The sequence below is a fragment of the Tachysurus fulvidraco genome, chromosome 7 (genome assembly GCF_022655615.1).
Source record: "Tachysurus fulvidraco isolate hzauxx_2018 chromosome 7, HZAU_PFXX_2.0, whole genome shotgun sequence".
Classification (NCBI taxonomy): Eukaryota; Metazoa; Chordata; class Actinopteri; order Siluriformes; family Bagridae; genus Tachysurus; species Tachysurus fulvidraco.
Genome location: NC_062524.1, coordinates 30,138,442 through 30,165,326, shown reverse-complemented (window position 1 = coordinate 30,165,326; position 26,885 = coordinate 30,138,442). Strand labels below are relative to the sequence as shown.

The 26,885-nt window shown below is 43.1% G+C and overlaps 4 protein-coding genes and 2 non-coding genes across 12 annotated transcripts in view; 3 read left to right on the top strand and 3 right to left on the bottom strand.

The window, feature by feature from the left end:
* Positions 1-2,155: 2,155 nt before the first annotated feature.
* Positions 2,156-4,679, bottom strand: LOC113641455 (CD209 antigen-like protein 2). Its single transcript, XM_027144143.2, has 5 exons — positions 4,109-4,679; positions 3,363-3,689; positions 3,141-3,280; positions 2,960-3,060; positions 2,156-2,697 (listed from the first exon to the last, which is right to left on the bottom strand). Exons 1-5 carry the CDS (start codon positions 4,233-4,235, stop codon positions 2,499-2,501), a joined length of 894 nt encoding a protein of 297 aa, XP_026999944.1. The 5' UTR covers positions 4,236-4,679; the 3' UTR covers positions 2,156-2,498.
* A 2,574-nt stretch (positions 4,680-7,253) lies between these two features.
* On the top strand, positions 7,254-17,536 carry patl1 (PAT1 homolog 1, processing body mRNA decay factor). 5 transcript variants are annotated; one of them, XM_047815810.1, is made up of 18 exons: positions 7,254-7,413; positions 8,478-8,580; positions 9,074-9,540; positions 9,621-9,815; positions 10,564-10,665; positions 11,748-11,834; positions 11,947-12,167; positions 12,758-12,905; positions 12,980-13,097; positions 14,994-15,091; positions 15,186-15,245; positions 15,462-15,607; positions 15,734-15,893; positions 16,157-16,282; positions 16,368-16,459; positions 16,542-16,691; positions 17,047-17,064; positions 17,370-17,536. In XM_047815810.1, the coding sequence occupies exons 1-18, from the start codon at positions 7,399-7,401 to the stop codon at positions 17,392-17,394; spliced, it is 2,331 nt and encodes a 776-aa protein (XP_047671766.1). In that variant the 5' UTR covers positions 7,254-7,398; the 3' UTR covers positions 17,395-17,536. The 5 variants fall into 5 exon arrangements, with proteins under 5 accessions (XP_047671766.1, XP_047671767.1, XP_026999943.1 ...); XM_047815811.1 differs by having other exon boundaries at positions 17,322-17,536; XM_027144142.2 differs by having other exon boundaries at positions 17,047-17,107.
* A 309-nt stretch (positions 17,537-17,845) lies between these two features.
* On the bottom strand, positions 17,846-17,918 carry trnak-uuu. The gene has a single exon. It is a non-coding gene; the product is annotated as a tRNA-Lys (tRNA).
* A 530-nt stretch (positions 17,919-18,448) lies between these two features.
* On the top strand, positions 18,449-18,540 carry trnar-ucu. Its single transcript is given in 2 exon segments — positions 18,449-18,485; positions 18,505-18,540. It is a non-coding gene; the product is annotated as a tRNA-Arg (tRNA).
* Positions 18,541-18,937: 397 nt separating this feature from the next.
* Positions 18,938-23,734, top strand: dnaja1 (DnaJ heat shock protein family (Hsp40) member A1). Its single transcript, XM_027144104.2, has 9 exons — positions 18,938-19,093; positions 19,824-19,975; positions 20,599-20,785; positions 20,939-21,043; positions 21,294-21,521; positions 21,599-21,713; positions 21,828-21,943; positions 22,048-22,148; positions 22,503-23,734. Exons 2-9 carry the CDS (start codon positions 19,844-19,846, stop codon positions 22,728-22,730), a joined length of 1,212 nt encoding a protein of 403 aa, XP_026999905.1. The 5' UTR covers positions 18,938-19,093; positions 19,824-19,843; the 3' UTR covers positions 22,731-23,734.
* A 62-nt stretch (positions 23,735-23,796) lies between these two features.
* The window catches only part of smu1b (SMU1 DNA replication regulator and spliceosomal factor b), a 15,211-nt gene continuing 12,122 nt past the window's right edge, over positions 23,797-26,885 (bottom strand). For all 3 annotated transcript variants that reach the window (XM_027144102.2, XM_027144100.2, XM_027144101.2), the window contains 2 exons: positions 26,134-26,286; positions 23,797-25,561 (listed from right to left, as the gene is read on the bottom strand). In XM_027144102.2, the coding sequence (XP_026999903.1) occupies positions 25,463-25,561; positions 26,134-26,286 (252 nt within the window). In that variant the 3' untranslated portion in view covers positions 23,797-25,462. The remainder of the gene's footprint in view (positions 25,562-26,133; positions 26,287-26,885) is intronic.

The window sequence follows — 26,885 nt, the reverse complement described above, 5'->3', positions numbered from 1 at the left end:
GTAAATTATTTTTATATCATTGAGCTTCAGAATTAACGGCAACCTTCAAGAGTTATTGCAAAATTAATGGGATTTATTTTATTAATGTGAACTTTATCATCTTTATAATGTTTACAGTTAAATAAATAAATAAATAAACAAATAAATAAATAAACACCAAGATGTATGTAAACACTTCTTAAAGAAAAAATGACAAATATTTCTCGAGTTTGTTTACCAACAGAAATTAACATTAACATAATTAAACATTAACATAATTAAACATTAACATAAATAATTGAGTATTAAACATAAAGATGATTAAATCCATCAGCTTTAAAAACAAACGGGTTCATTAAACACACTGACACCTGCTGCCCCCTGATGTTCGACTGTGGAACTGCACACGCTGACACCTGCTGCCACCTGGTGTTCGACTGTGGAACTGCACACACTGACACCTACTGCCCCCAGGTGTCCTACTATGGAACTGCACACACTGACACCTGCTGCCCCCTGGTGTTCGACTGTGGAACTGCATACGACAAACCCTCACGACAGCTGAAGGAAATTTAACAATAAATTGTTCTGAACAGACTCCGTCCAGGGTGTATGAGATAGTCACAGGCTCCCCGTAGTTAGAATAGAATAGTTCGGATAAGCGGTAGAAGATGAACGAATGAATGATTGAATGTTCTGAACAGAAATTACCAGAATTTGAAGATTTTTATTTGCTTGTGTAATTAATGTAGGTCCTTTACGTGTAATGAGGTTGTATTTAATTACAGTTAAGCTTTAAACATATAGATAATGTACTGATTTTGTTCCGTATGTAATATTTATTTTAAAGACACATGGACTACATTTCCCATGAGGCCACAACTTCCGCCGTAACTTCCGCCGTGACAGTTTACGTTACAGAAAGAGACAAAGTTTAACAGAAGATTTGTCATTTGTTTCTTTGCATAAAAATAAATATTATGGAAACGTGTGTATAAAGTTTCAGAAGCTGCTAAAAGTTTGTTTAGTCTTATATCAGGATTATTGTGACTGAACTCGTTAGACACTGTCTGCGCATGCGTGAGCTACATGTGTCTGCGCATGCGTGTAGTGATGCTCCAGGTTTGTTTATTGAGCTTTAAATATACAGTGTAAAGTGTGACGATGGAGAAAAGATGAAGAGAAACAAATAATTGTGAAGATTTGTGAAGCTTACAGTCAGATTATTAAAGTCTTATATTCATCATAACACAGAGTTTAGACCACTTATTGTTATTATTATTATTATTATTTATTATGATTATTATTATATTTATATTTACTTATATAACATTATTATTATTATTATTATTATTATTATTATTATTATTATTTATGTGAAGTCCTTTCAGTGTTGTTTCTCTCCTCCTTTATAGCAGGAGAAATGTTTAAGTTTGTGGTCACCTGGGAACAAACTGCACTTTTGTCCTCTACAGTCTTTCTTTTTCCTCCTTTTAACTTTGAGAGGTGAAACTCCTGCATTAGTGAGGCTCATGCTGACGGCATCTGCAGCGTGTTCTCTGAGACTACAGAGTGCACAGACGTCTTCTCAGAGACATGAAGCCATTGCAGCAACATCCATGTCTGATTCTTCCCCTGTGGAGTGTCGTCACTCCTGACTGCTGTCTCACACGGGACACGAACCTTCTGTCCTGATGGATTGTTTTCTCTGTCATGGTGCTGAGATGGTCAGCTGTTTGTAGGTCAGTGGTTTGTAGAAGTTTCCTTCTGGAGCTTTCTGGATGAAGACTGAATGGGTCACAGCAGACCTTCTGCAGAAAGGAGAACTTATTAAGGAACACAATGATGTGAACACTGTGTTGTGAATTCAGGCTTCTTTGATTTTTGTTTTTTGGTGTTGTTTTAAAAGATAAATGTCACTCGAGCCTCAGTGTTCTGTGTGAGACTGGGGGGGGGGGGGGATTTGATCTAAGAACATTACCACACTTCAGACCAGAGAAAGAAAACACGAAACAATCTGCAGCTGAACCCTGAAACACAAACACCAGACAGCGCTGAGATAAAACACGTCTGTACTGTACACACTGCTGAGATAAAACACGTCTGTACTGTACACAGTGCTGAGATAAAACACGTCTGTACTGTACACAGTGCTGAGATAAAACACGTCTGTACTGTACACACTGCTGAGATAAAACACGTCTGTACTGTACACACTGCTGAGATAAAACACGTCTGTACTGTACACACTGCTGAGATAAAACACGTCTGTACTGTACACACTGCTGCGTTTAATCTTTGCTGGTTAAAACATTTCCATTTGACAATCAACATAAAATGAAGTAATTTCATGATTAAATATTAATTCGTCACATCAGACATACGACTGACGTTACAGAGTGATAGCGTTAGGTTTTAGCTTTTCAGAATCAACACATTTACATTATTTTGACTTTTTCAGAGCTGAAATGAAATCAATTTTTGTACCCTGAGCGGTGCACAGATATAAACCTACAGCACTAATGAACACGTCTGTTAAAGGAATATCGTCTGTTATTGACTTCGGCTCCAAATCTTTCACATAGCGAATAAAGGACATGGCTACAGTTCACATCGTTCCAGTTGGATGTTACAGAGATGGAGACGGGTACGAGCTCAACACAGTCCTCGTTACTAAGGCGATGCCCACCGTTATTCGGCTCATTGTTCATCCAGTACCTAAAACACACAAGGAGACAAAGTGAACCTCACGAATTTACAGCTGAACCTCGACAGCATGAGTCATAAACAAGACATGAAGTGTTTGTATTTTTAACAGATTCCTACAGATTCAGGTGATTACTCAGTGACGAGGCCCAGACATCAGATCTGTGTTTGGACTGATTTGTGTCCATGTGTCAGCGGTGACTGACAAGGTGAACATGAAGCACGGCCACAGGTGTATTTTTGTTGTATTTGTGAATGCCTTTCTCTTCCATACCCAGACTGCAGAGCTGTGTTATCCACCCATTTCCAATGTCCCTCCCAGTCACGATCAGTCAGTCCAATCCAGATGTTCGTGCCAAATTCAGAAACAAATTGCTGTTGGAAAAAAAAATAATAATAATTTCTGTTATCTCTCAGCAAATACTGACTGACATCAGAAGTCTGATCCTTCTCACCTGTTCTTCTCTGCTGTTGATGATCACCAGATCTGCTCCTATCTTTCTGCAGGCCTGTCTGCTCTCCTCCCATGTTCTTTTATCAGGAGAGATGAGGTAACAGCTGGACAAGAACCTTCTCCATCCATATGGACAAAACTCTTCAGCAGGCAAACAGTCAACACTATTAACTGAGCTCTTTGTGATGTTTTGGTTAATTTCATCCCTTTAGCAGGAACTCACCTGTTTCTTTAAGCTTCTTCTGCATTGCTTCTCTCTCAGACCTCAGAGTGTCGTAGCTGCTCTGTAACTGGTTTCTCTCTGAAGTCAGATTGTGGTTCAGCTTCATTAACTGGTCTTTCTCCATGTTTAAGATGTTATACCTGCTCTGTAAGCCGTCTCTCTCTCTAGTCGTGTTCTCATTGTGGCTCTGTATCTGATGCAGCTCTGTGTTATGTTGTATACACAGCACAATGATTACAGCCAGCAGGAGAACACACAGGATGCCCAGAGCCACTGCAGCCATGTCACTCAACATCACCTTTCTCCTTTCACAAGCACCTGCAGAACCTACATAAGGAATGTGGTGCGCTTTCAGTACTGCTTTTGGTGAGACCTGTGATATTTTAGTCATTCTGAGAGACTGATAATCAGACACATAAACTGCATGAAAGTGCATGACGTTTGTTTTCTAGACATTTCTAGATTTAGACACATAAATATCACAAATATATAATTATATATTATGTTATTTTAAGAAGAATTACGTTACACATTTTTGATATTTGTCTTTTTCTTTTCACAGCGAATCCGTTTACAAGAAAAGGAATACGACGATGTATAATTACTCTACCGATGCTTTTAATATTTAAATGTCGTCGTCGCAGCAATTTATCGACTTCGTATTTTCATTTCATTTTGTTCTGAATAAGAAATGAGATTATTTTGAGGTGCTGTGTGTTTTAAGTGTATAAATACATTTTTTTTACCTGGGCTCTCGGTTGTTGTGTTTATGTAGATGCTGTCATAGATTCCACTCTGATCAGAAGTTTTGTCAGCATCATCCTCGTTCATGTAGATGTTCTCAAAGTCTGCGTCGTTCTCAGTCGCCTCCATGGTTCTGAATAACGTTCCCACGGACTGAACGCTCCTGCCGTGTCTCTCTGTGTGTTGTGGTTATATCATGTGATACACATCTGTTTCTGTCTTGCTCACCTGCAAAGAAAAACAACCTACACAAAATATAGCAAGAATTACCTTCCCTATCCTCCCTTACCAAAGACAGGGACAAAACCCATAACAAACACATGGGTATGTTCACACTCCTGCTGCCATATTTAGCCACACAAGCTCAGGTGGACTAAATTCGAGAGACTCCTACACATTGACAGTCTCCATGCATTGCAAGTACAGTATGTTATTAAATGTGTGATGGAAACCTTCAAGTGCAGCTTGTGCCTCAGGGTGATTGGCACTAGAGACCTGATGGTTAACTTGCAACTCCTGAACTACCTGAGAAGAGCTAAGAACATCTGTGACATGAAGTTAGAGCCACAATCTGTATGGGAATGCCAAAGCTAGTGCAGGGTTTTTACCAGCACTTTGATGACAGTCTTAGACTTCAGAGTACGCATTTGAAATAGCCTCAAAATGGGTTGGGTTTAAGCACTAAGATTACACAATGACATCAGGATAAAGTCTGACAGCCACTGATACTGTACGAATGACCTGCACTAGCACTCCTTGCTACACTGGGGGTGTAGCAGTCTGCTGCTGAAAGAGCTACAGGGTCTCCACGGGCACATCCAGGGGGTGAGAGGTGTTGTTCCTAATAGATGTCAACTCGGTTAACATCCTTCTCTTAACCAAAGTCCAGTGGGCAGCCCAGGAAAGAGCTGGTTCTCCTAACCAGCTTGGTCAGTCTCTTCCTGTCCCACTCTGTACTGTCTCCCACCCAGCAGACGAAGGCATACGGAATTGCGGAGGCCATTATAAAAATGTCCTTAATAACTCCAAAGGACCCAAATTTGAGGGGCAGTGGTGGCTCAACTGGTTAAGGCTCTGGGTTGTTGATCGGAGGATTGATCGGGGTTCAAGGCCCAGCACAGCCAAAAGCTGCCACTGCTGGGCCCTTGAGCAAGGCCCTCAATTGTACCAGCTCCAGTTGTGTTCCACTTCTTGAAGCTTTCAGGCAAACCTGTGAAGATCCTGAGGTATTATGAGATGTACCAGATGAGGACCAACTGCATGTGGCAACAACCTCATAATTAACACACAATTGTCAGACTATCTGACTAGAAAGGACATTACTCATAATAACACCCTCTGGTGTTTATAACAGTTTATAATCACACCCTCCAGTGTCACACACATGAGGATGAGGTTCAACTTTGAGTCTGGTTCCTCTTAATGTTTCTTTCTCTTCCATCTAAGGGAGTTTTTCCTCCCCACAGTCACCTGCGTCACCTCAGGTTTGTTCGGTGAGGATTAAGACAAACACATTTATATACAAGTCTAATATTCATCTTGAACATTTATATAAATCTTTGTGAAATGTTAACCTTCTTGTACTTTTTGCAATATTTCATATGTTCTGTAAAATCTTCTACATCACCCGAATCTTTCTACAGGGTGCATGTTAGTGCACAGACAGAGAACACAGAGGGATACTGGGGGCAACATGAGGACTGTTAATCCCTTATTAACATACTGGGGGGCAACATGAGGACTGTTAATCCCTTATTAACATACTGGGGGCAACATGAGGACTGTTAATCACAGGATCAGACAAATTAATGTAAAGAACAAACTTTATTGTGAGCTTTATCATTTCCCATAACGAGGGCAACACCAATTTCTGTTTCCTCATTATTACTGTAACATTTTTAGTGTTTGTTTTAATTTTGTTCACTAGTGTCTGTTCCTGTGGCACTTAAAATGTTCACCAACAGCCTCCAAACACACTGAACTTGTATATTATTTTACATGCTGCATGACCAATGTCAGTAAACACTACAGTCTGTAAACACCAAAGTCTGTAAACACCAAAGTCAGTAAACACCAAAGTCAATAAACACTACAGTCAGTAAACACTAAAGCCAATAAACACTAAAGTCAGTAAACACCAAAGTCAATAAACACCAAAGTCAGTAAACATCAAAGTCAATAAACACTACAGTCAGTAAACACCAAAGTCAGTAAACACTACAGTCTGTAAACATCAAAGTCAGTAAACACCAAAGTCAGTAAACACTAAAGCCAATAAACACTACAGTCAGTAAACACTAAAGTCAGTAAACACCAGTCAATAAACACTAAATCCAATAAACACTACAGTCAGTAAAACACTAAAGTCAGTAAACACCAGTCAATAAACACTAAAGCCAATAAACACTACAGTCAGCAAACACCAAAGTCAGTAAACACCAGTCAATAAACACTAAATCCAATAAACACTACAGTCGGCAAACACCAAAGTCAGTAAACACCAGTCAATAAACACTAAATCCAATAAACACTACAGTCAGTAAACACCAAAGTCAATAAGCACTAAAGTCAGTAAACACCAGTCAGTAAAAACTAAAGTCAATAAACACTACAGTCAGTAAACACTACAGTCAGTAAACACTACAGTCAATAAACACTAGCCAGTAAACACTACAGCCAGTAAACACCAAAGTCAATAAACACTAGTCAGTAAACACTAAAGCCAGTAAACACCAAAGCCAGTAAAAACAAAAGTCAGTAAACACTACAGTCAATAAACACTAAAGTCAATAAAGACTAAAGTTAATGAACACTACAGTCAGTAAACACTACAGTCAGTAAACACTAGAGTCAATAAAGACTAAAGTTAATGAACACTACAGTCGGTAAACACTAAAGCCAGTAAACACTAAAGCCAGTAAACACTACAGTCAGTAAACACTAGAGTCAATAAAGACTAAAGTTAATGAACACTACAGTCAGTAAACACTAACGTCAATAAACACTACGGTCAGTAAACACTACAGTCATATTACTTCCGCCATCTTACGCCCTTCACCACTAAATTCAAAGTTCCCTCTCTTCCGTCTCCTATCTGATTTCGTCACTTCCGGTCATCCCCTCTCCATGTGTTTTTGGTACAGCCCATTGCGTTGAAAACGTCACGTAGAAAAATGGCAACGTAAAGCGCGTTCACGATCCTAGCGACTGTACGCGCGTTCACGGGAAGCTGTGAGCTGCGTAACATGCACGGGGGGGGAAATCGAGCTAGCTAACATTTCTGAGACGATACATGTTCCGTTTTCAGGTAACTCCTTTATTTATTTGTTAACTTTATCTCCATTTTTGTGTCGTGTGGTCTTACAACACACTTTTAGATGCGCGAGTTTGTTTTGTGTCATTGTTTACGAGCACAACCGGCTAAGCTAACTAGCCTTTACGCTGGCATAGTGTGTTGAGATCTGTGCTGCTTTTCCCAACCGTTTTCAGGCAAACCCCTGATCACGCTCTGTGATTGGTTACGTGATTATACATACACATATTGTATCGAATGGACGTTTGTGAAAAGAAAGAGCTGGCCAATCATAGCTCTGGAGGCGGGATTTGTTGAAATACGGGCGGGAAAAGGCCTAAGCTAAGCTGAACACCGGTGTCACTTTTGTGGGATTTCAGACGTGGTTCGTAGTCAAAATAAACGTTATTGCTATTAATTTAAGTTTTAGTTATAATTTATATGAAGGTGTTTACATTTCTGCTGTGAATGTTACATCATAAGGGAGATGATTAACCTGGTTGCCCTGTGTAGCTTTCGCTAGCAAGCTAATTGTCTCGTATTTTAGAATTATCTTATTTAAAGTCATTATTCTTTACTTTATTTACCTTTTTAACCCACAGGTGCGTCACTCGCTATGAAAAGCCCATATATAAAAACCCTGCTGACATTTTCATTAAATATCTTTACTGTGCAAAAATTTGTGCCCCCTCTATTTTACTGCTCCTTATATTTTAATGGTCTTTAAAATATCTGAGGCTTTGCGAGTCAGTGTGAGGCTTTGTGAGACCTTTTAGAGTCAGGGTGAGACAGTATGAGTCAGTGTGAATCATAGCATTCACTCATATGGGATGTGGACTACGGTCACAGTGACACATGACAGACAGGTGTTTATTTTTCTGACATTTACAAGGCAGAAGCTGTTCTCCAGAGTGACGTAGTTTTTCATTTTATACATTTTATGCCTAAACCACTACTTCATATGAACGTTACAGCACGGCACAATTTCAGAGACTTGGTGTGTTTGTTGTGGGCCTCGTTGCACTTATGTTTTTCTCTTCCCCTCTTATTTTGTTCTGTTTTACTCTGTTGACCTCCAGTCCCTTGATGATGACTGCACCCTGGAGGAGGAGGAGGGTCCGGTAGAGGAAGAAGATGAAATTGACCAGTTTAACGATGACACATTTGGTGCTGGAGCGATTGGTAAACCTGCAGCGTTCACACAATTACTGCGATCAGCTTCTAGTCCAAATGTACAATGAGTCTTCAGCAGAATTAGAACAACAGCATTTAGACTTTTTCAGCTTTACTCGTCCTCGGCACAGCTACGGATGAATACAGAACCAAATATTAGGACAGATTGTTTCACTGTACAACAAGAAATGTGACCATAAACTGATAAGTGCTTTGTGTCATTGGTTAGTGAATATTGTTGTGGTGTAATCACATAAAGCCTTTGTTACTGAACTGAAAAAATGTCAGTGGTTCTGCTTCATCACACCATCAGCATCAGCTTTATCTCTATATAAGGAATTTCCTAGGGTCTTGTAATCATTCTCTCTCTCTCTGTCTCTCTCTTTCTCTCGGTCTCTCTTTCTTTCTCTCTCTTTCTTTCTCTCTCTCTTTCTCTCTCTGTCTCTTTCTTTCTTTTTCTTTCTTGCTCTCTCTTTCTCTCTCTCTCTTTCTCTCTGCACAGATGATGACTGGCAGGAAGAGCATGCACGACTGGCGGAGCTGGATGAGAGAGATGGGCTGCTGGGGGGTGGTGAAGTGTCCTCCGTTATCCCTCCTCCACCCGAGAGCATCCCTCTTCCCTCATCTCTCCCCCCTCCCCCTATTCCCTCCCTCTCTCCGCTTGGCTCTGAGGACAAGGCTGGTGGTGACCTGGCCGAGTCTCTGGCTCACCTCATACTTGACTCAGATCCTGCCATCGCAGAGGTGGGTGCGGCCGAACCGGACAGATCCCGCCTCCCACCATCAGCGCCGTCCAATCAGACGCTGCCTCCAGGTTTCAGAGGCATGTCACCCCAGATGCTCAGCTACCAGCAACAACAGCAGCTCCTGCACAGAGGGGGGGTGCAGATGAACTCACATAGTATTTGGGAGAACAACATGGGCTTTGGTCCTGTTAGTGTTCCACATGGAATTGTTACACACATTGAGGTAAAACACACACATACACACACACCATTCTCAATTTAATGAATAATGATGATTTATATACACATCCTTTTTTCTCCCAGGACTCTCCGCTGTTGTCCATGATGAAAGAGCTTCCAAAACTGACTCCTCCAATCAGCAGGGAGGAGGGGCGGGATTTGTCTGAAAGGGTCCCGCCCCCTAGGGCATCCTCACCTGTAATTGGAAGTCCACCTGTAAGAGCGATACCCATTGGAACTCCACCCAAACAGCCCATGAGCCACGCTATGAATCAGCAGGTATGTTTGGAGACGCACAGTGAAGCTGTGGGAAAGAGTTAGGCTCAGAAAGGAAGGGGATATTTGTGAGCTGCAGTATGGCTTCATGCCATATGTGAGATGAGAGAGGAGCTATGGTGTTGTATGAGGATGTCAGAAGTGACAGAAGTTTGTCAGAGTAGTTCAGGATATGTATGAGAGGAGTATGACAGCAGTGAGATGTGCTGTAGTTCAGACGGTGGAGGTGGAAGTGGGGCTACATCAAGGATCGGCTTCGAGTCCCTTCTTGTTTGACCGATGAAGTCAGACAGGAATCTCTGTGGATAATAATATTTGTAGATTTGTGGTCAACCATTCAGTGTGACAGGGAGTGTGGAAAAGAGTTGAAGAGGTGAGTACAGGTGGGTTGGTTTGGGTGGAGAAAAGTGTGTGAGTGTTACAGAAGGTCTGTTTTGGGGACGAGGACAGAGAGACTAGATTGAGATGGTTTGGACATGTACAGAGGAGGGAGATGTTATATTGGTAGAAGGATGTTGGAGATGGAGCTGCAGGTCAGAGGTCATGAGGAAGGACAAAGAGGAGATATATGGATGTGTTAAATGTGGACATGATGGTGACTGGTGTGAGAGTCGAGGATGATGAGGATAGAGTTAGGTGGAAACAGATGGTTCTCTGTAGTGACCCCTAACGGGAGTAGAAGATTTCACAGAACTCATCTAATCAAATAAAAAATGGAGAAACCTTAGTAAACGTTGTTCTCTATCCTCAGCTCCACCATCCCACTGCGGTGCACGTAAGAGCTCCAATACCACACCGTTTCCCTCCTCCTTTCCCCGAGCGCCTCTCACCCAACACCCTGCTGAACATCACCGTAAGAGACCGACACACACTTTACTACTCAGAGTTACTGAGACTTTCTGTATAAACTAGGGATGTACCGATCCGATATTTCAGATCGGTATCGATGCCGATTCAAGCATTTTTACTGTTAAAAGTTTTTTTAATCCTAATCCGATACCCATGGTCATGGGCGTCGGAACCATTATATGACCCACCCACTCTTTAAGACCAATAATATTAGACCCACCGACTTTTACCGTCTCTATTCAGCACATATGTCTTTTTTTTTATTCTTTTTTTTTATTACTTTTCAGAGCGACGCCAGTCGAATCCATTCTGCATGAGGAATGCCCTAATAAATTAAACTCCTAGTGCGTCCTGAAATCCATGGGCGTCGGGAACCATTAGATGTGTGTGGGACAGGACACGCCCACTTTTTATTTACTTCCGATGCCAGTGGTGATGATTAATAAACAGCAAACATAAAAAAATACACTTATATATTAAATTACATTAATTTAAATAAATATAATGCAATTCATAGTAAATATGTCACACAACCGCCTGTGACAGACAGACAGACAAGTTTATCAGGCGCCCTATCTGTTTACCTCAGTGTGTTACACATGTCGCTCATTTGGGTCTGAGGTTTACTGTTTAATATATTTTACTTTGTGTTTCAGGAGTTTTAATATAATATTCACTTTAAAATATTGTCTTTTCTTCAGAAAATAATTTAATGTAATAACTGCAGTGTATATGGTTTAGATTGTTATACCACTAACTGTTAAAAGTTCTGTTTGTTACTGCATTAATACTTTAAGGTTTCTTGTGTTTTCATTTATCATCCAGTAATAAGGACATTTTTGTATTTCTTTGCCAGGAACAAATAAATCTTAATAACTGAGTTGTTTACATGCTTTAGTTTTAAAGGTAGAAAAGAACAGATACCGGATCGGTATCAGCCGATACAGGCAAACTCTGGTATCGGATCGGAAGAGAAAAAGTGGCATCGGTACATCCCTAGTATAAACTAGCAGTCTTATTAAACCTCTTCAGTGGTAAAGCTTTGTGTAATAAAACCATGTAAATTTGACTCTTTCTGTCTCTCAGAACTCTCCGCTTTGTCGTCCCCCGTTCCCAGCTGGAGTCGCTCCTGTCCTGTCTCAGATACAGCGAGCTCAGCTGCTCAACTCTCAGGTTACACGTCATCACATTAATCTGTGTTAATGATCTAATCTTTATTAACCCTTTAGTTGTGTGTGTATCTTGTACAGTTTGCTCACAGCAGGTTGTGTGTCTCCCCCCACAGGTGGGTCCGTTCCCCCGAGGTGCTGGTCCAGCTCCTTCCATGCTGCCCGGTGCTGCTGGAGGCTTTAGGCCTTATTTTGGGCAGCCGTCTCCCAGAGTTGGCCCTCATGGGCCTCATCCTAACCACGTTCCTTTGCCTAGCCACGCCCCTATTCGCCACAACACAACCCACCTCCACCCTCAGCACCGCAGGATGCTTACACAGAGGATGCAGAGCAGAGGGTGTGTTTATATATGAGCTCATTCAGTGTGCACATCCCATAGGTGTGACCAAGTAGTGTAATGAGCACCAAGGTAGTGAGGCTCAGGATCTGTTCTAGTCTAGTAAAGGCTTGTTGGTTAGTGTTCCGCTGCTCACCGGGTTAGTGTTCCGCTGCTCACCGGGTTAGTGTTCCGCTGCTCACCGGGTTAGTGTTCCGCTGCTCACCGGGTTAGTGTTCCGCTGCTCACCGGGTTAGTGTTCCGCTGCTCACCGGGTTAGTGTTCCGCTGCTCACCGGGTTAGTGTTCCGCTGCTCACCGGGTTAGTGTTCCGCTGCTCACCGGGTTAGTGTTCCGCTGCTCACCGGGTTAGTGTTCCGCTGCTCACCGGGTTAGTGTTCCGCTGCTCACCGGGTTAGTGTTCATGTGACTGCTGTGTGACGCGACAGAGTTTAGTTACACATCAGCTTTTACTCCAGAGCCACTTTATATAGACACAGCAGACATTGTGTGTACAGACAGGAGCAACAATAACGTTTACTGAACTGTGTTCTTTTCTTCTTTATTCTCTCTGTCTCTCTCCCCCCCTCCCCCCATCTCTCTCTCCCTCAGTGGTGGTGTGAGAGGTGGTGGTTGTGACCGGAGGATCAGGGACCCTTACAGTAATCTGATGACTCAGAAGGAGAAGGACTGGGTGGCCCGTATTCAGATGATGCAGCTGCAGAGCACTGACCCTTATCTGGACGACTATTATTACCAGGTACCAACACGCACGTGTTAGAGCTTTAGACCTGAACAGACGTGACCTTTAACCTTTAATAACCTTATGAATAGAATTATTATGAAAAGATGGAGAAGCGTCAGGAGCGAGACCGAGACAGCAGCAGGAAGGAGCACACTACTAAACTCATCACTCCTCAGGTGGCCAAGATCGAGCACACCTATCGCCCAGGTAACCCCACACACACACACCTATCGCCCAGGTAACCACACACACACGCACACCTATCGCCCAGGTAACCACACACACACACACACACACACACACACACACGCACACCTATCGCCCAGGTAACCACACACACACGCACACCTATCGCCCAGGTAACCACACACACACGCACACCTATCGCCCAGGTAACCACACACACACGCACACCTATCGCCCAGGTAACCACACACACACGCACACCTATCGCCCAGGTAACCACACACACACGCGCACACCTATCGCCCAGGTAACCACACACACACACACGCGCACACCTATCGCCCAGGTAACCACACACACACACACGCGCACACCTATCGCCCAGGTAACCACACACACACACACGCACACCTATCGCCCAGGTAACCACACACACACACACGCACACCTATCGCCCAGGTAACCACACACACACACACACACACACACCTATCGCCCAGGTAACCACACACACACACACACACACACACACACCTATCGCCCAGGTAACCACACACACACACACACACACACCTATCGCCCAGGTAACCACACACACACACACACCTATCGCCCAGGTAACCACACACACACACACACACACACCTATCGCCCAGGTAACCACACACACACACACCTATCGCCCAGGTAACCACACACACACACACACACACACACACACCTATCGCCCAGGTAACCACACACACACACACACACACACCTCTCGCCCAGGTACCCACACACACACACACACCTATCGCCCAGGTAACCCCACACACACACACACACCTATCGCCCAGGTAACCCCACACACACACACACACACCTATCGCCCAGGTAACCACACACACACACACACACCTATCGCCCAGGTAACCACACACACACACACACCTATCGCCCAGGTAACCACACACACACACACCTATCGCCCAGGTAACCACACACACACACACCTATCGCCCAGGTAACCACACACACACACACACCTATCGCCCAGGTAACCACACACACACACACACACACACACCTATCGCCCAGGTAACCCCACACACACACACACGCACCTATCGCCCAGGTAACCCCACACACACACACACACACACACGCACCTATCGCCCAGGTAACCCCACACACACACACACACACGCACGCACCTATCGCCCAGGTAACCCCACACACACACACACACACGCACCTATCGCCCAGGTAACCCCACACACACACACACACGCACCTATCGCCCAGGTAACCCCACACACACACACACACGCACCTATCGCCCAGGTAACCCCACACACACACACACACCTATCGCCCAGGTAACCCCACACACACACACCTATCGCCCAGGTAACCACACACACACACACACACCTATCGCCCAGGTAACCACACACACACACACGCACCTATCGCCCAGGTAACCACACACACACACACGCACCTATCGCCCAGGTAACCACACACACACACACGCACCTATCGCCCAGGTAACCACACACACACACACGCACCTATCGCCCAGGTAACCCCACACACACACACACACGCACCTATCGCCCAGGTAACCCCACACACACACACACGCACCTATCGCCCAGGTAACCCCACACACACACACACACGCACCTATCGCCCAGGTAACCCCACACACACACACACGCACCTATCGCCCAGGTAACCCCACACACACACACACGCACCTATCGCCCAGGTAACCCCACACACACACACACGCACCTATCGCCCAGGTAACCCCACACACACACACACGCACCTATCATAATGCATTCTGACTTTTTCATGAGCTCATTAAAGTCTATTTGCTGCAATTAACAAAAATATAAGTGAATAAACCTTCCCTTGTGTGTACAGTGCAGTTTGCTGGTTCTCTGGGTAAACTCACCGTGTCCAGTGTGAACAATCCCAGGAAGATGATCGATGCCGTTGTGACGAGTCGCTCTGATGATGAGGTTAGATTGGTGTCTCACTCCTGGTTATTGTTACTCGTAGATCTCAGTCTGATCTCTTACCTAAATCTAATGCACTGTTTTTGGGTTTGTTTAGGAGAAGAGAGAAAAACAGGTGTGGAATAAGAGACGACAGATTCTCTACACTGTGGAGAAGGTGAGCAGAATTCAGACTGAGAGATTGGATATAAACTCACCTAACAGCAGTTATGGCTGGATGCTGCTGGTCATTTGATCCGTCACTAGGGGGTGGTATCAGTCCCAGAATCACCACTTTCTACCATGGACACTCATAACGTACAGTGTGGGATGGGTTTGTTTTGTGTAATACACAGTAAGTGAGGTGTGTGTGTTTGTGTGTGTGTGTTTGTAGATGTACAGTCTGCTGCTGGAGGTTCAGGACTTTGAGAAGAAATTTATCCAGACTCCAGAGGAGGAGAGAGAAGCTCTGCTGGAGCAACACAAAACCAACACACTGCAGCTCTACAACTCTCTGAGAGAGAAAGAGTGGGACGACCGGTGAGAAGAGACGGCACCTGTTAGTCATGTAGAGGGAGATTATCATGAGGGATTTACATTGTGTGTGTGTGTGTGTGTGTGTGTGTGTGTGTGTGTGTGTGTGTGTGTGTGTGTGTGTGTATGTAGAGTGAGCGATCAGCAGTGTCTTCTGATCATGTCCGTGCGTAAAGGGAAACGCCTCATCGCTAGGCTCCTCCCATTCCTGTCTTCATCCCAAGCTGCTGCCGTCATCATGGGAGTCGCTCGCAATCTTCCTGCTCTGGCCAAGAAGGACAAGCAGGATCAGGTGACAGTGACATCACCTCTGTCATGGCTTTGTTTTACATCACCAACACCACTGATATAAACAGGCGTGTTTTCAGCTCCACCCACTAAACTTTACCTATTAATGCAGTGCAGACTAAATCTTCAGTTCAGCCATAAGTGTGTCGGCTCCCACTGACTGACTGACCACGGTGCTGTTACTGTTGTCCTCATGTGGCAGTGGTGTGTGTGTGTGTGTGTGTGTGTGTGTGGTAGTAATTGTGCGGTGTGTGTGCGTGTCTGCAGGTGCTGTGCTGGTTGGTGGAGCCGACTGCAGGTGTGATTCAGTCCATGTCGAGCTCCACCCTCACTGATCTACTGCAGGAGCTGCAGGGGGGTGACGGTCACTTCCCCCGTGTGCTGCAGAATAAAGTAACACGCGCGCACACACACACACACACACACCCTAAGTCTCACCGAACATGTGGTTGATTGCTTTTGCTGCTGGTTCCTGCAGTTTGGTGTGACGCTGCTGTACCTGATCCTGAGTGAGGGAGAGCGAATGCAGAGCTCTGATCCTAACTGTCAGCTCATGGATGATAATCGCTGGTGAGTTTCAGTCCTACGTTCTCCCTGATCACACTCGTCCTCTGTCATGTGCAGTGTGTAACGTTCTCATCTCACTGCTCAGGACGGAGTTGGTGTTCTCAGTGACGAGGGAACTGTTACAGGTTCCTTCCTCCTCTCTCTCTCCTCCTCTCTTCACCCCTCCCAACCTCCTCTCTCTCTTCTCTCGCTATGTCGACCGGCAGAGGCTCGAGCAACTGCAGGAGAAACTACAGTGAGTTTTACTTGTTCATTTCCCTCTCTCACACACACACCACACACACGCTCGTGCACACACACACGCTATTTGCATTCTAACTCTGTTATTTATATGGAAATATAATCTAAAAATAACATTGAATTTAATCTTTTACAGTATTATAATAAAATGTATATAATACACACGTACACACACACACCATCAGTGTTATTTAGAGTTTAGACAAAGGCTCTTAGTGTTACTGAGATGTTCAGGTATAAACAAACACGTGTGTGTAATACAGCTGTTCCCAGATGTGCACTGATTCACTGATCAGGGTCTCGATGTTTCTGTTCTAATAACACTTGTGATTTTGCTCTGTATTTCTCAGGATCACTGCCTTGTCCAGGTAGAAGTTACTTCAGCAACGAGTCGCTGTCCACAGAAATCATGTGTGTGTCTGTGAGGATATTTAGGGCTTATAAATATTTTAATCCATCATAAAACTGTCATTTTCTTATTTTTCCAAGTTATTAGTTGTGTGTGTGTGAGAGTGTGTGTGTGTCCGATGATGGGTGGGGATGAAAGATTTGACATTTTTAAATTTGTTGTTAACATGATGCCTGTGATAAACATAATTAAAAGTATTTCTATTGTATAAAACAGACTCTGTGATTCTTCCTGAGTTTCCATGTGTGGGCTTTTTCACCAAAGGGATCACTTCCATTTCTGCCAATGATCCAGGAGCACGTCGGTGGTGATCGTTATTCAGCATGATGGAGCACCGACAACGCAAGAGTGGCTCAAACATCATTACACTGACATTATGGTTATGTTTGCATATATTAAATGTTTTTGCCAATAAAAGCCTTTAAAACTTATGAAAAGTTTATTACTGTTTTGAAGTATGATATAAAAACATGTGGAAAAATAATCTTCAAAAACTGAAGCAGCAACTTTGCAAAACCCAACATTTATATCAGTGTCCAAACTTTTGCCTGTGACCGTAGACGTGTGACGCGTCAGGACGCTCGGCCCAATGAGGATAAATACATCTTTGTCATGCAAATCAAGTGTTCTCTAAAATTTCAGGAGTTTATTTTAAAGCACATTTTTTTAATTTAGAAAAAATCCCTAATACAGTGATTAAAAATTAACATTTGAAAATATTTCCAGAAAAAACGCAAACTCGCCCGAACAGGGACTTGAACCCTGGACCCTCAGATTAAAAGTCTGATGCTCTACCGACTGAGCTATCCGGGCTTCGAGTTTAATACAAGACTATAATGGCTATAATGCATATTGACAGAATGTAAACTTATATACATATATATATATATTTAATTGAAAAAAGTAAATTATAATATTTTGATTTTGTGTGCAGATGAAAAGCGAATATAAACTGTAAATGGGACCAGACAAGTTATATCTCTATAATGTTATTAAGTTGATTAAATGAGATAAGATTAATTTGGCTTGTAAAATAATATTCAACTTGTTGTGAAAATAAGTTGTGAAAATTACAATTATTAACCGTCGTCTTTAAATGACGCTGCAAACATGCTGTTGACCGCCAGAGGTCACTAGATACACATCACTAAGTCAAACAAAGCAAAAAAAAAATTTTTTCTACAATTTGATTAGATTTAGATTATTTGATTAGATTGATTAGAGACAATTTCAGCCTGTTATTTACATCGGATTATGTAAATGTATTTAACGATGGGGACGTTTTAAATACGGTTAACGAAGCCGTCAGTTTATAGACGCAATTCCTAACGTAAGCAACAGGTGGCTCCGTGGCGCAATGGATAGCGCATTGGACTTCTAGTCAGACACTGGAGCAGTGATTCAAAGGTTGTGGGTTCGAGTCCCACCGGAGTCGACTTTTCTTCCTTCCTCCAAAATAAATCAGTCCACATATTTATGATGCTTTTTGCAAGACTGTTCATCTTCCTTAAATATTCTTTACACATTAATCATTTTCGTTTTCATGACTTTATGCTCGTTCCTAAGGCCAGGCCAGTTCACTATGTGCTGAGTACTGAATACTGTTTCAGAACTAATGAGCTGAAGGATAAAGGGACCAAAATGATTAAACTCTAAGTTTCATAACAAAGACTCATCTTTCTTCTGGGGGAAGAAGAGTGAGGGAGGGAGAGAGAGAGAGAGAGAGAGAGAGAGAGAGAGAGAGAGAGAGAGAGAGAGAGAGAGAGAAATAAATAAATGAATGAATGAATGAATGAATGAATGAATGAATGAATGATCTTTGACCTCTCCAACATGGAGGACCGTTGACGCTTTTGCCCTCGTTCCGGTGAGGTGAAGTGCGCATGCGCATGCGGTCCCCGGTATCGAGCATAAGGAAATGTTGTGTGTGTGGAAGATTCCAGACGTTTGTGTGTGAGTTAAACAGAAGGACGTTGTTTGGATGAGAAGTGAGTGTTTATTACATCACACAATAAGGGAAATAACGTTAATAATGATGTAGGGAACATTATTCAGTAACCAGCTAACGTGTGTGTTTGCTAATGTTTGTGTTTTAGCTCTTAAACCTGCTTCAGTTGGACTTTCACTATAAATGTAAAAATTATTCTTTACTTCATCAGATGTATCGTTTCTGTCCAATATTTACTATAAAATGAGTAAGAAACAGGTTATTAATGAGAGTCAGATTTCAGATCTGTGTGTTGGAGTGTAAAAGTTTACATCCATGTCATAATAATAATAATAATAATAATAATAATAATAATAATAATAATAATAATTCTTTAATAACTTAAAGCACTGAAACAGTTTTCCACTTTGGTCTTAATATTCAGCCTGATTTGTTATCATCACACCTGACTGATCTTATACCATAGAAAATAAGCCCCGCCCCCATTCACACGTGTACACAAAGCCCCGCCCCTGAAAGGTGCCAACAAACACATTGGAGTATTAACCTTTATATGTTCCACCTTTATAAACACTCACCTTCACATAATGCTGGTTTATAAAGGTGTTAAGGGGCGGGGCTATAAAATGATTGACAAGTACAAACAATCCAGACAGGAAGGAAGATTTTCACCTCGTTCTTCTAATCAGACCTCCGTGTCTTGTCTGTTAATGTTGTGTCTGGATTATCGTCTTACAGTTTATTTAGAATATCGTCTGATTTCTTTCCAGATTAAAAGTCTGCGGTCATCATGGTGAAGGAAACGGCTTTTTATGACGTCCTGGGTGTGAAGCCCAGCGCCAGTCCTGATGAGCTGAAGAAAGCATATCACAAACTGGCGCTGAAATACCATCCAGACAAAAACCCAGCCAAGGGGGAGAAGGTGAGTGACGTCATGAAGGGACACGAGTGTCATTTCTACTGTAAATACCGTCATGCACCATTTATTATTTTACTCCACATACAACATTCATGTGTTAAATATTCTATTTATTTATTTGTGAAATATTTTAAAAATAAATGTTATATGTTTAAGAAGAAGGGGGGTCACGGTGACTTAGTGGTTAGCACGTTCGCCTCACACCTCCAGGGTTGGGGGTTCGATTCCCGCCTCCGCCTTGTGTGTGTGGAGTTTGCATGTTCTCCCCGTGCCTAGGGGGTTTCCTCCGGGTACTCCGGTTTCCTCCCCCGGTCCAAAGACATGCATGGTAGGTTGATTGGCATCTCGGGGAAAATTGTCCGTAGTGTGTGTGTGTGTGTATGTGTGTGTGTGTGTGTGTGTGTGTGAGAGTGAATGAGAGAGTGTGTGTGCCCTGTGATGGGTTGGCACTCCGTCCAGGGTGTATCCTGCCTCGGTGCCCGATGACACCTGAGATAGGCACAGGCTCCCCGTGACCCGAGAAGTTTGGATAAGCGGTAGAAGATGAATGAATGAATGAATGAAAAGGTAACAGGAAGTTGTGAGTGTGTGTGTTTCATTATAGTGAGCAGCTCCTGTCTGTGCAGTTTAAACAGATCTCTCAGGCATACGAGGTGCTGTCTGACGCACAGAAGAGAGAAGTGTACGATAGAGGAGGAGAGGCGGCCATTAAGGAGGGAGGGAACGGAGGAGGAGGAGGAGGCTTCAGCACCCCTATGGATATTTTCGACATGTTCTTTGGCGGAGGAGGCCGCATGCGCCGAGAGAGGAGAGGTACACAAGCATATACACTGTGTGTGTCACATTAGTGCTGTAGAATTCTGATTGTGTTTTAATCATACACACTCCCTTTACACCAACAAGTCAGTTTAATGTAGCTGTAATGAAGGTCTGATAACAGCATGACGAGCTGTCTCGTGTTCTCAGGGAAGAATATCGTGCATCGGCTGACCGTGTCTTTGGAAGATCTGTACAACGGCGCCACCAAGAAATTGTCTATACAGAAAAATGTCATCTGTGAGAAATGTGAAGGTAACTAATCATCTAAAAGTCCATCAGTAATGAAGTAATGTTCATGAAATAAGTTGTCTTACACTGTAGCAGCTAGAAACTGTTATAAATCACTAACACTGGAGACTCATTACGTAACTGTTGCACAGTCGTCGTACGTGACGCCGTTACTATTCACGTTACTATTCACGTTAGCGTAAAGCTCTGAATCGTGTCTCTAACCTGTCAGAACCTAGGAGTCATCGTGTCTCTGGTGTGTCTTGTTTCTCAGGCCACGGGGGACATAAAGGTGTGGTGGAGGTGTGTCCGACCTGCAGGGGGTCAGGAGTTCAGGTGAGGCTGCATCAGTTACTCCCTGGCATGGTGCAGCAGATCTCCACTATCTGTGGCAGCTGCAGAGGTCAGGGCCAACGCTTGAGCCACCGCAACCGCTGCAAAGCCTGCACTGGCCGCAAAGTCCTGCGGCAGAAGAAGGTCCTGGAGGTACACATCGATAAAGGTGATCAGGGGTGGAGCTAACAGAGGTAAATGAACAGGAAGTGAAGGAGGTTGTCTGACTCGTGGTGTGTTCATCAGGTATGAAAGATGGACAGAAGATCGTTTTCCATGGGGAAGGAGACCAGGAACCAGGACTAGAGCCTGGTGACATCATCATCATCTTCGAGCAGAAGGCACATCCCGTCTTCACAAGGTTCACACAGGCTTAACTAGGATTAAAAGGAAGAAAATCTTATTTTATTTTGAACAGATACGACCAGAGCGCTTGAGCCACACTCATTGTAATGTAATACGTGTTTCCACAAAGACAGGACATGGATCTAACCATGACCATGGAGCTTCAGCTCGTAGAGTCATTGTGTGGTTTCCAGAAACCGGTCCAAATGTTGGACAACAGAACACTTCTCATCACCTCACACCCAGGTGAGTGCTCTTATCTTCAGGTGTGGAAAAGCTGAACTCCTGTTGTGATGTGAGATGAAGCGGATGTAACGTTCTTCCTGAATGTTCTCTGGTGTGTCGAGCAGGTGAGTTGATCAGACCAGGCGATAAGAAGTGTGTGCAGAACGAAGGGATGCCGACGCACCGCCGTCCCTTTGAGAAAGGCAGACTGGTCATCCTGTTTAACGTGAGTGACACCAGCACCAGAACGAATACACCTTCCACATACATCCCATTATACACACATCATCTTTGTTCTCATTCCTTTTCTCCAGCACATCATTTGTTTTATATAAAGCTGTGAACACATTATACCCAGTGTAGTGAGATTATACAGGGGAAAACGATCGCAGAGAGAAATAAATAAAATTAAAGTACATTTAAATATGTTAAATAATATTAGTTCTGTGACCTGAACGAACAAAGCCCTCCTTCCACCATACGAGACTTTTTTCTCTCATTTCATTTCACAGGTTCTCACTTTTTCCTCTTTCGTTAACATACCGTTATAATATCTGTGTATGTTCCTGTTTTCCCGCAGGTCGTCTTCCCTGTGGCGAACTTCCTCCCCGTAAAGAAGCTGAAGCAGCTGGAGCAGTATTTTCCTTCCACACGAGAGAAGAACGATCCTGACAGCATGGACGATGACCTCTATATCTACGCTGACCTCGAGGACTGCGATCTGACCCGAGACAGACACCGTAACCACTACATCGAGGAGGACCAGGAGGACTTTCATCCAGGAGGAGTTCAGTGCCAAACCTCATAGAGCTTCCTTCCACCTTCTCGTACCATCATCCGCACTCTTTAGATAAAGCTCCACGATGGTGACAAAGTGGAACATCATGTCCATCACTTAGATCCAACTTTTATTTCCTTTTAATCAATGGGAGAATCTGCTTTATTGTGATAACGAGGTTTCTGAGTTGTAGCGAGGTTCATGTGACCGTCAGGTACAGAGTTCTTTTATTCTCAGTTTACATTCCTTCACACTTACAGCTGAGGTCAGAGAAAGCAGAGGTTTCATTTAAAGCTGCTATTTATTACAGAACCTGCAAAAAAAGCAAACTAAAAGCCACAATTGTTTGTTTTTGTGCCATTTTAAGGATACTGTGATTTAACAAGCCAAAATCTTTGTAATTCTTCGATCGTAAGTGTTACGTTAACGAGCGTGTAAAGAAAAGTCTAACAATCTTGTGACCTGAACACAACACCATCCCGACTCAGTAACTTAGCTTTTATTTGTGTGTAGCAGAATTTGCACTATAAATTGACTGACATCTGATTTTTTTAATTTTATTTATTTACAGCCGTTTATGTGAATTAACTTGTCGATGAGTTAAACAGTTTTTCTCTCTTATACTAATCTGTTATTTCATTATGCAGTAAAATTTATGCAGTCAAATAGTTTTAATGAATTAATGCAGATTCCACAATAAGACCTTTATTTATATTGTTGTCTGTTGTTCTGTCATTTTACCTGTGAGGCCTTAAACAGAGCACGAGGCGCCGCTGAGGCAGGGCACGAGGCGCCGCCGAGGTCCCGTCCTGCAGCAAGAGTCTCACAGCAAACACAAACATTTACAACCGAATAACTTTAAAAAAAAAAAAAAAAAAAAAAAAATCTTTGTCTGTCAGAAAAGAATCTTCTGTTGTTTTTTTTAATGTGCTTTTTGTTTCTTGTACTTTTAGGTGAATTTTATTAGGACCAGTAATACATGTTATTTGTAACTTAAACCTTTATTAAACTTAAAACTTCCTTCTTTTACCTGATTTATTGAAATCGTTTTCTTTGTGAAATGAGAAACAGGACAGTTTAAAGTTAACATGCAGTGATTTATTTCATACACCAAAAGTATACAGTTATATTATTTTAGGCCATAAAAATAATCAGGACAATAATGCAGAACACTGAATGTTCACACGCTGGATGATGCTGTGGTCGAGAACAAGTTAAAAGTGTCGTCACATCGAGAGCAGGAAGAAAATTTGCTGCGTTTAACCAACAACACTTAATGCGTTTACACAGTAAAATCACCTGAACCCACTGAACACAAAGAATCCAGAACATTCCTGACTGTTAGAGAGAAATAAATAAATAAATAGATAGATAGAAGCACAATATTGACCTGATACACATCTCTCACCGAACAGGTATATATTTAGTACCATTTCTGTCATGTAGCACACTCCTTTATCTACAGTGACTTTTCAGTTTCTACAACTAAGCGATTGAGGGTTAAGGGCCTCACTCAGGGGCCCAGCAGTGGCTCATGACCTCCTGATCAGTGGTCCAACACCTTATCCACTGAGCTACAGCTTCCATTGTTAAAGAAACAATGTCGTTTTCTACGTAAATGTGAGTTGAGTGTTAAAACACACCGATCTTTCACACCTGAATACATTAAACCTTACGTGTCCAGATCAGTTCTCGCATCGAACTCCTGCTCTGCGGCGCGGCTTTCGAAAAGAGAAGGGAGAAAAATGTCCATGACGATAACACTGTAACCATAACAACGCTACTAGCACTCCATGCTAGTATCGGCTAACTAACTAATTAACTAACTAACTAACTAGGAGAGGACGTTGTTGGTCATCAATAAACTTGGAAAGAAAAACCTGACTGAATGTTAAGGAGTCACATCAGATACAGACTCAGACCTGCGACTTTACTGTATTTTGCCTCGAGGCTCCGGAGACACTGTGATCCCCTCCGAGCCGCCAATGTGTCCAATAATGTCATCAGGTCAGAACAGCACATGAGCCAATCAACATAAAGAATCTGGAATGATTGACAGCTTTGAACTCTCATATATTAACTGAACCTGTGAAAGCCCTACCCACTTTTCCCATCAACTTGCACTCTGATTGGTCAGGAGGTAAAAAGTGTTTAAAGTCACTCAGTGCTTTTCTGTTCTTTTTAATTTCCCACTAAAATCCCTCAGTGTAAAAGAAACCGAGTGCTTTTCCTTAGCTACATTAGTGTCGCGGGTTAAAACAACCTCAAGTCTGAAGAATTCCACTTAAATCTCCCACCGCAGCTTCGGCCGGACGTTAGTGACAGAGACGCCGCTGCCATGCAGATACTGATATAATACACACTACGGAGGGTCACGAACAGCGTGTGGATTTGATCATGCAGTGTTTATAGAGCAGAGGAAAGATAAAATACCATCTTTAGTGTCTAACCCTTCTTTGTTTTGGAGAAGAAATTGACTGATAGTCGCACCTGAATTTCAAAGGAAAATGATCGCAGTTATAGTTCAGTTTCATGCAAATCAGAAATGAACCACTGAGTGTTTAGTTTCAGGGACACAATAAGATCAGTGTGACTCGGACATATTACAGGTGAAGATCAAGTCTGTAGTGAATCGTAGTGATCTCTGGAATGGAAGATTCTCAAACCTGAAAACTGATGCATGACTCCAAACATCTGGATGTACAGATGTATCACGGTATCAGCAGGAATAATGACTGTAGAGTTCATTGGATGAGAAACGTTCACGGTTTCCAGAGCTTCAGCAGGCCGTCCTCGCTGTAGGTGGCGATCAGGTTCTGATGAGGGTGGTGCGTTACGCCAATCACGTCTTTCTCGTGCACCTGCAAAGGTGGAGAAATTTAATGCATCGAAGCTCAATACAGACTCGCGGCTGAGCAGCATTCACGCGACACACGGTCGAGGATCGACTCGGAAATACGGAGGAAGGAAAAGAGTCGGGAATTCTGACGGGTCCAGATCACATAATGGAATTGTTTTAAGTTTTAATTTTATTACATGGTCAGATATCATCATCATGGCTTATAGAGTGTTTGTGCTACAGGACATGTCCCTTGTCACACCGGTGGTCTGGAGAAGGTCCGTGTCACCTTCTGGATATCTGAAGACACTTTTTTTTTTTTTGACATGTCCAGCTGTAAATGTGACAGGACAGATAGAATGCAGGACTGAGATGTAGAAAGTTCAGTATTGGGGTAAAACTGCTGAGTCAGCTAACAAAGGTCAGTGTTCAGGAAGTAATGGGCTAAAAAAAACACCGGGTGTTGGGGCATTGCCAATTTAGCAGAAGTTTCCTTCCTACAGCAATAAATTGTGTTTCATAGTGACCAGCCCTGAACACATACATTAACTTCAGAAATAAGTAACTAATGATGCCCTGAGGATGGAACTGTACCGTCAGAGTTCTCTCCAGCTTCCCAGTGATGGTGCTGAACGAGTAAAGCACGTAATCTTCTCCCACGCAGTAGATCCACTCTCCACGAGGAGACAAGGTGCAACACACAAAGTCTCCTCCCTCCCTCACTCCTGAGCTAAAACTCCTCAGTACCTTAGAATGAGAGAGAGAGAGAGAGAGAGAGAGAGAGAGAATGCGAGGGAGGAAGAGCGAGAGCAAGAGAGCAGATGGAATGGAAGATAGAGGAGGCGGAGGAGGTTAGGAGAGCGAGTGAGTCAGCAAGCAAGCGAGCAATGAAAAGTGTGGGAGAGACCATCGCCTCTGTCTCTGCAGTTTAGACCACAGCCGTTTCTATATTTGTTAACTCTCTAAATTCAGCTGTCGCCCTGTGCTGAAAGCTTTATTTGTTTGTTTATATTCAGCTTCCTCTTTCTGTTGTTTCTGATACGTACCTCAGAGCATCAGTTAGCGAGGACTGACTCGAGATACAAGCATCATAGTCACATCTACTGTAAAGTCTAAGTTGAGGCACAAAGTCAGCAGCTCACATGGTCAAAGTCGTGTTATGTCTCAAGTCAGCAGCAAGTCGAGTCATGAGATAGAAGCTCACAGTGTTGAGGCACAAAGTCATCAGCTCTCGGGTCCAAGTCGATTCTCAAGTCAGTGAGATTCAAGTTCAGTTAAACAACTGGGAGGAAACAAAGTCTCAGCGAAGCCTGAGGTCTCAGGTCTCGTCTCAAGTCAGTTTAACG

Coding starts and splice junctions, on each gene's coding strand:
- dnaja1 (XM_027144104.2), top strand. CDS start 19,844: ATGGTGAAGGAAACGGCTTTTTATGACGTCCTGGGTGTGAAGCCCAGC. Junction 21,044..21,293: donor CATCTGTGAGAAATGTGAAG/GTAACTAATCAT, acceptor CTTGTTTCTCAG/GCCACGGGGGACATAAAGGT. Junction 22,149..22,502: donor GACTGGTCATCCTGTTTAAC/GTGAGTGACACC, acceptor GTTTTCCCGCAG/GTCGTCTTCCCTGTGGCGAA.
- LOC113641455 (XM_027144143.2), bottom strand. CDS start 4,235: ATGGAGGCGACTGAGAACGACGCAGACTTTGAGAACATCTACATGAAC. Junction 3,281..3,362: donor GAAGAAGCTTAAAGAAACAG/GTGAGTTCCTGC, acceptor TGCCTGCTGAAG/AGTTTTGTCCATATGGATGG. Junction 3,061..3,140: donor TCAACAGCAGAGAAGAACAG/GTGAGAAGGATC, acceptor TTTTTCCAACAG/CAATTTGTTTCTGAATTTGG.
- patl1 (XM_047815810.1), top strand. Junction 11,835..11,946: donor CTCAGCTGCTCAACTCTCAG/GTTACACGTCAT, acceptor CTCCCCCCACAG/GTGGGTCCGTTCCCCCGAGG. Junction 12,906..12,979: donor TGGACGACTATTATTACCAG/GTACCAACACGC, acceptor CCTTATGAATAG/AATTATTATGAAAAGATGGA.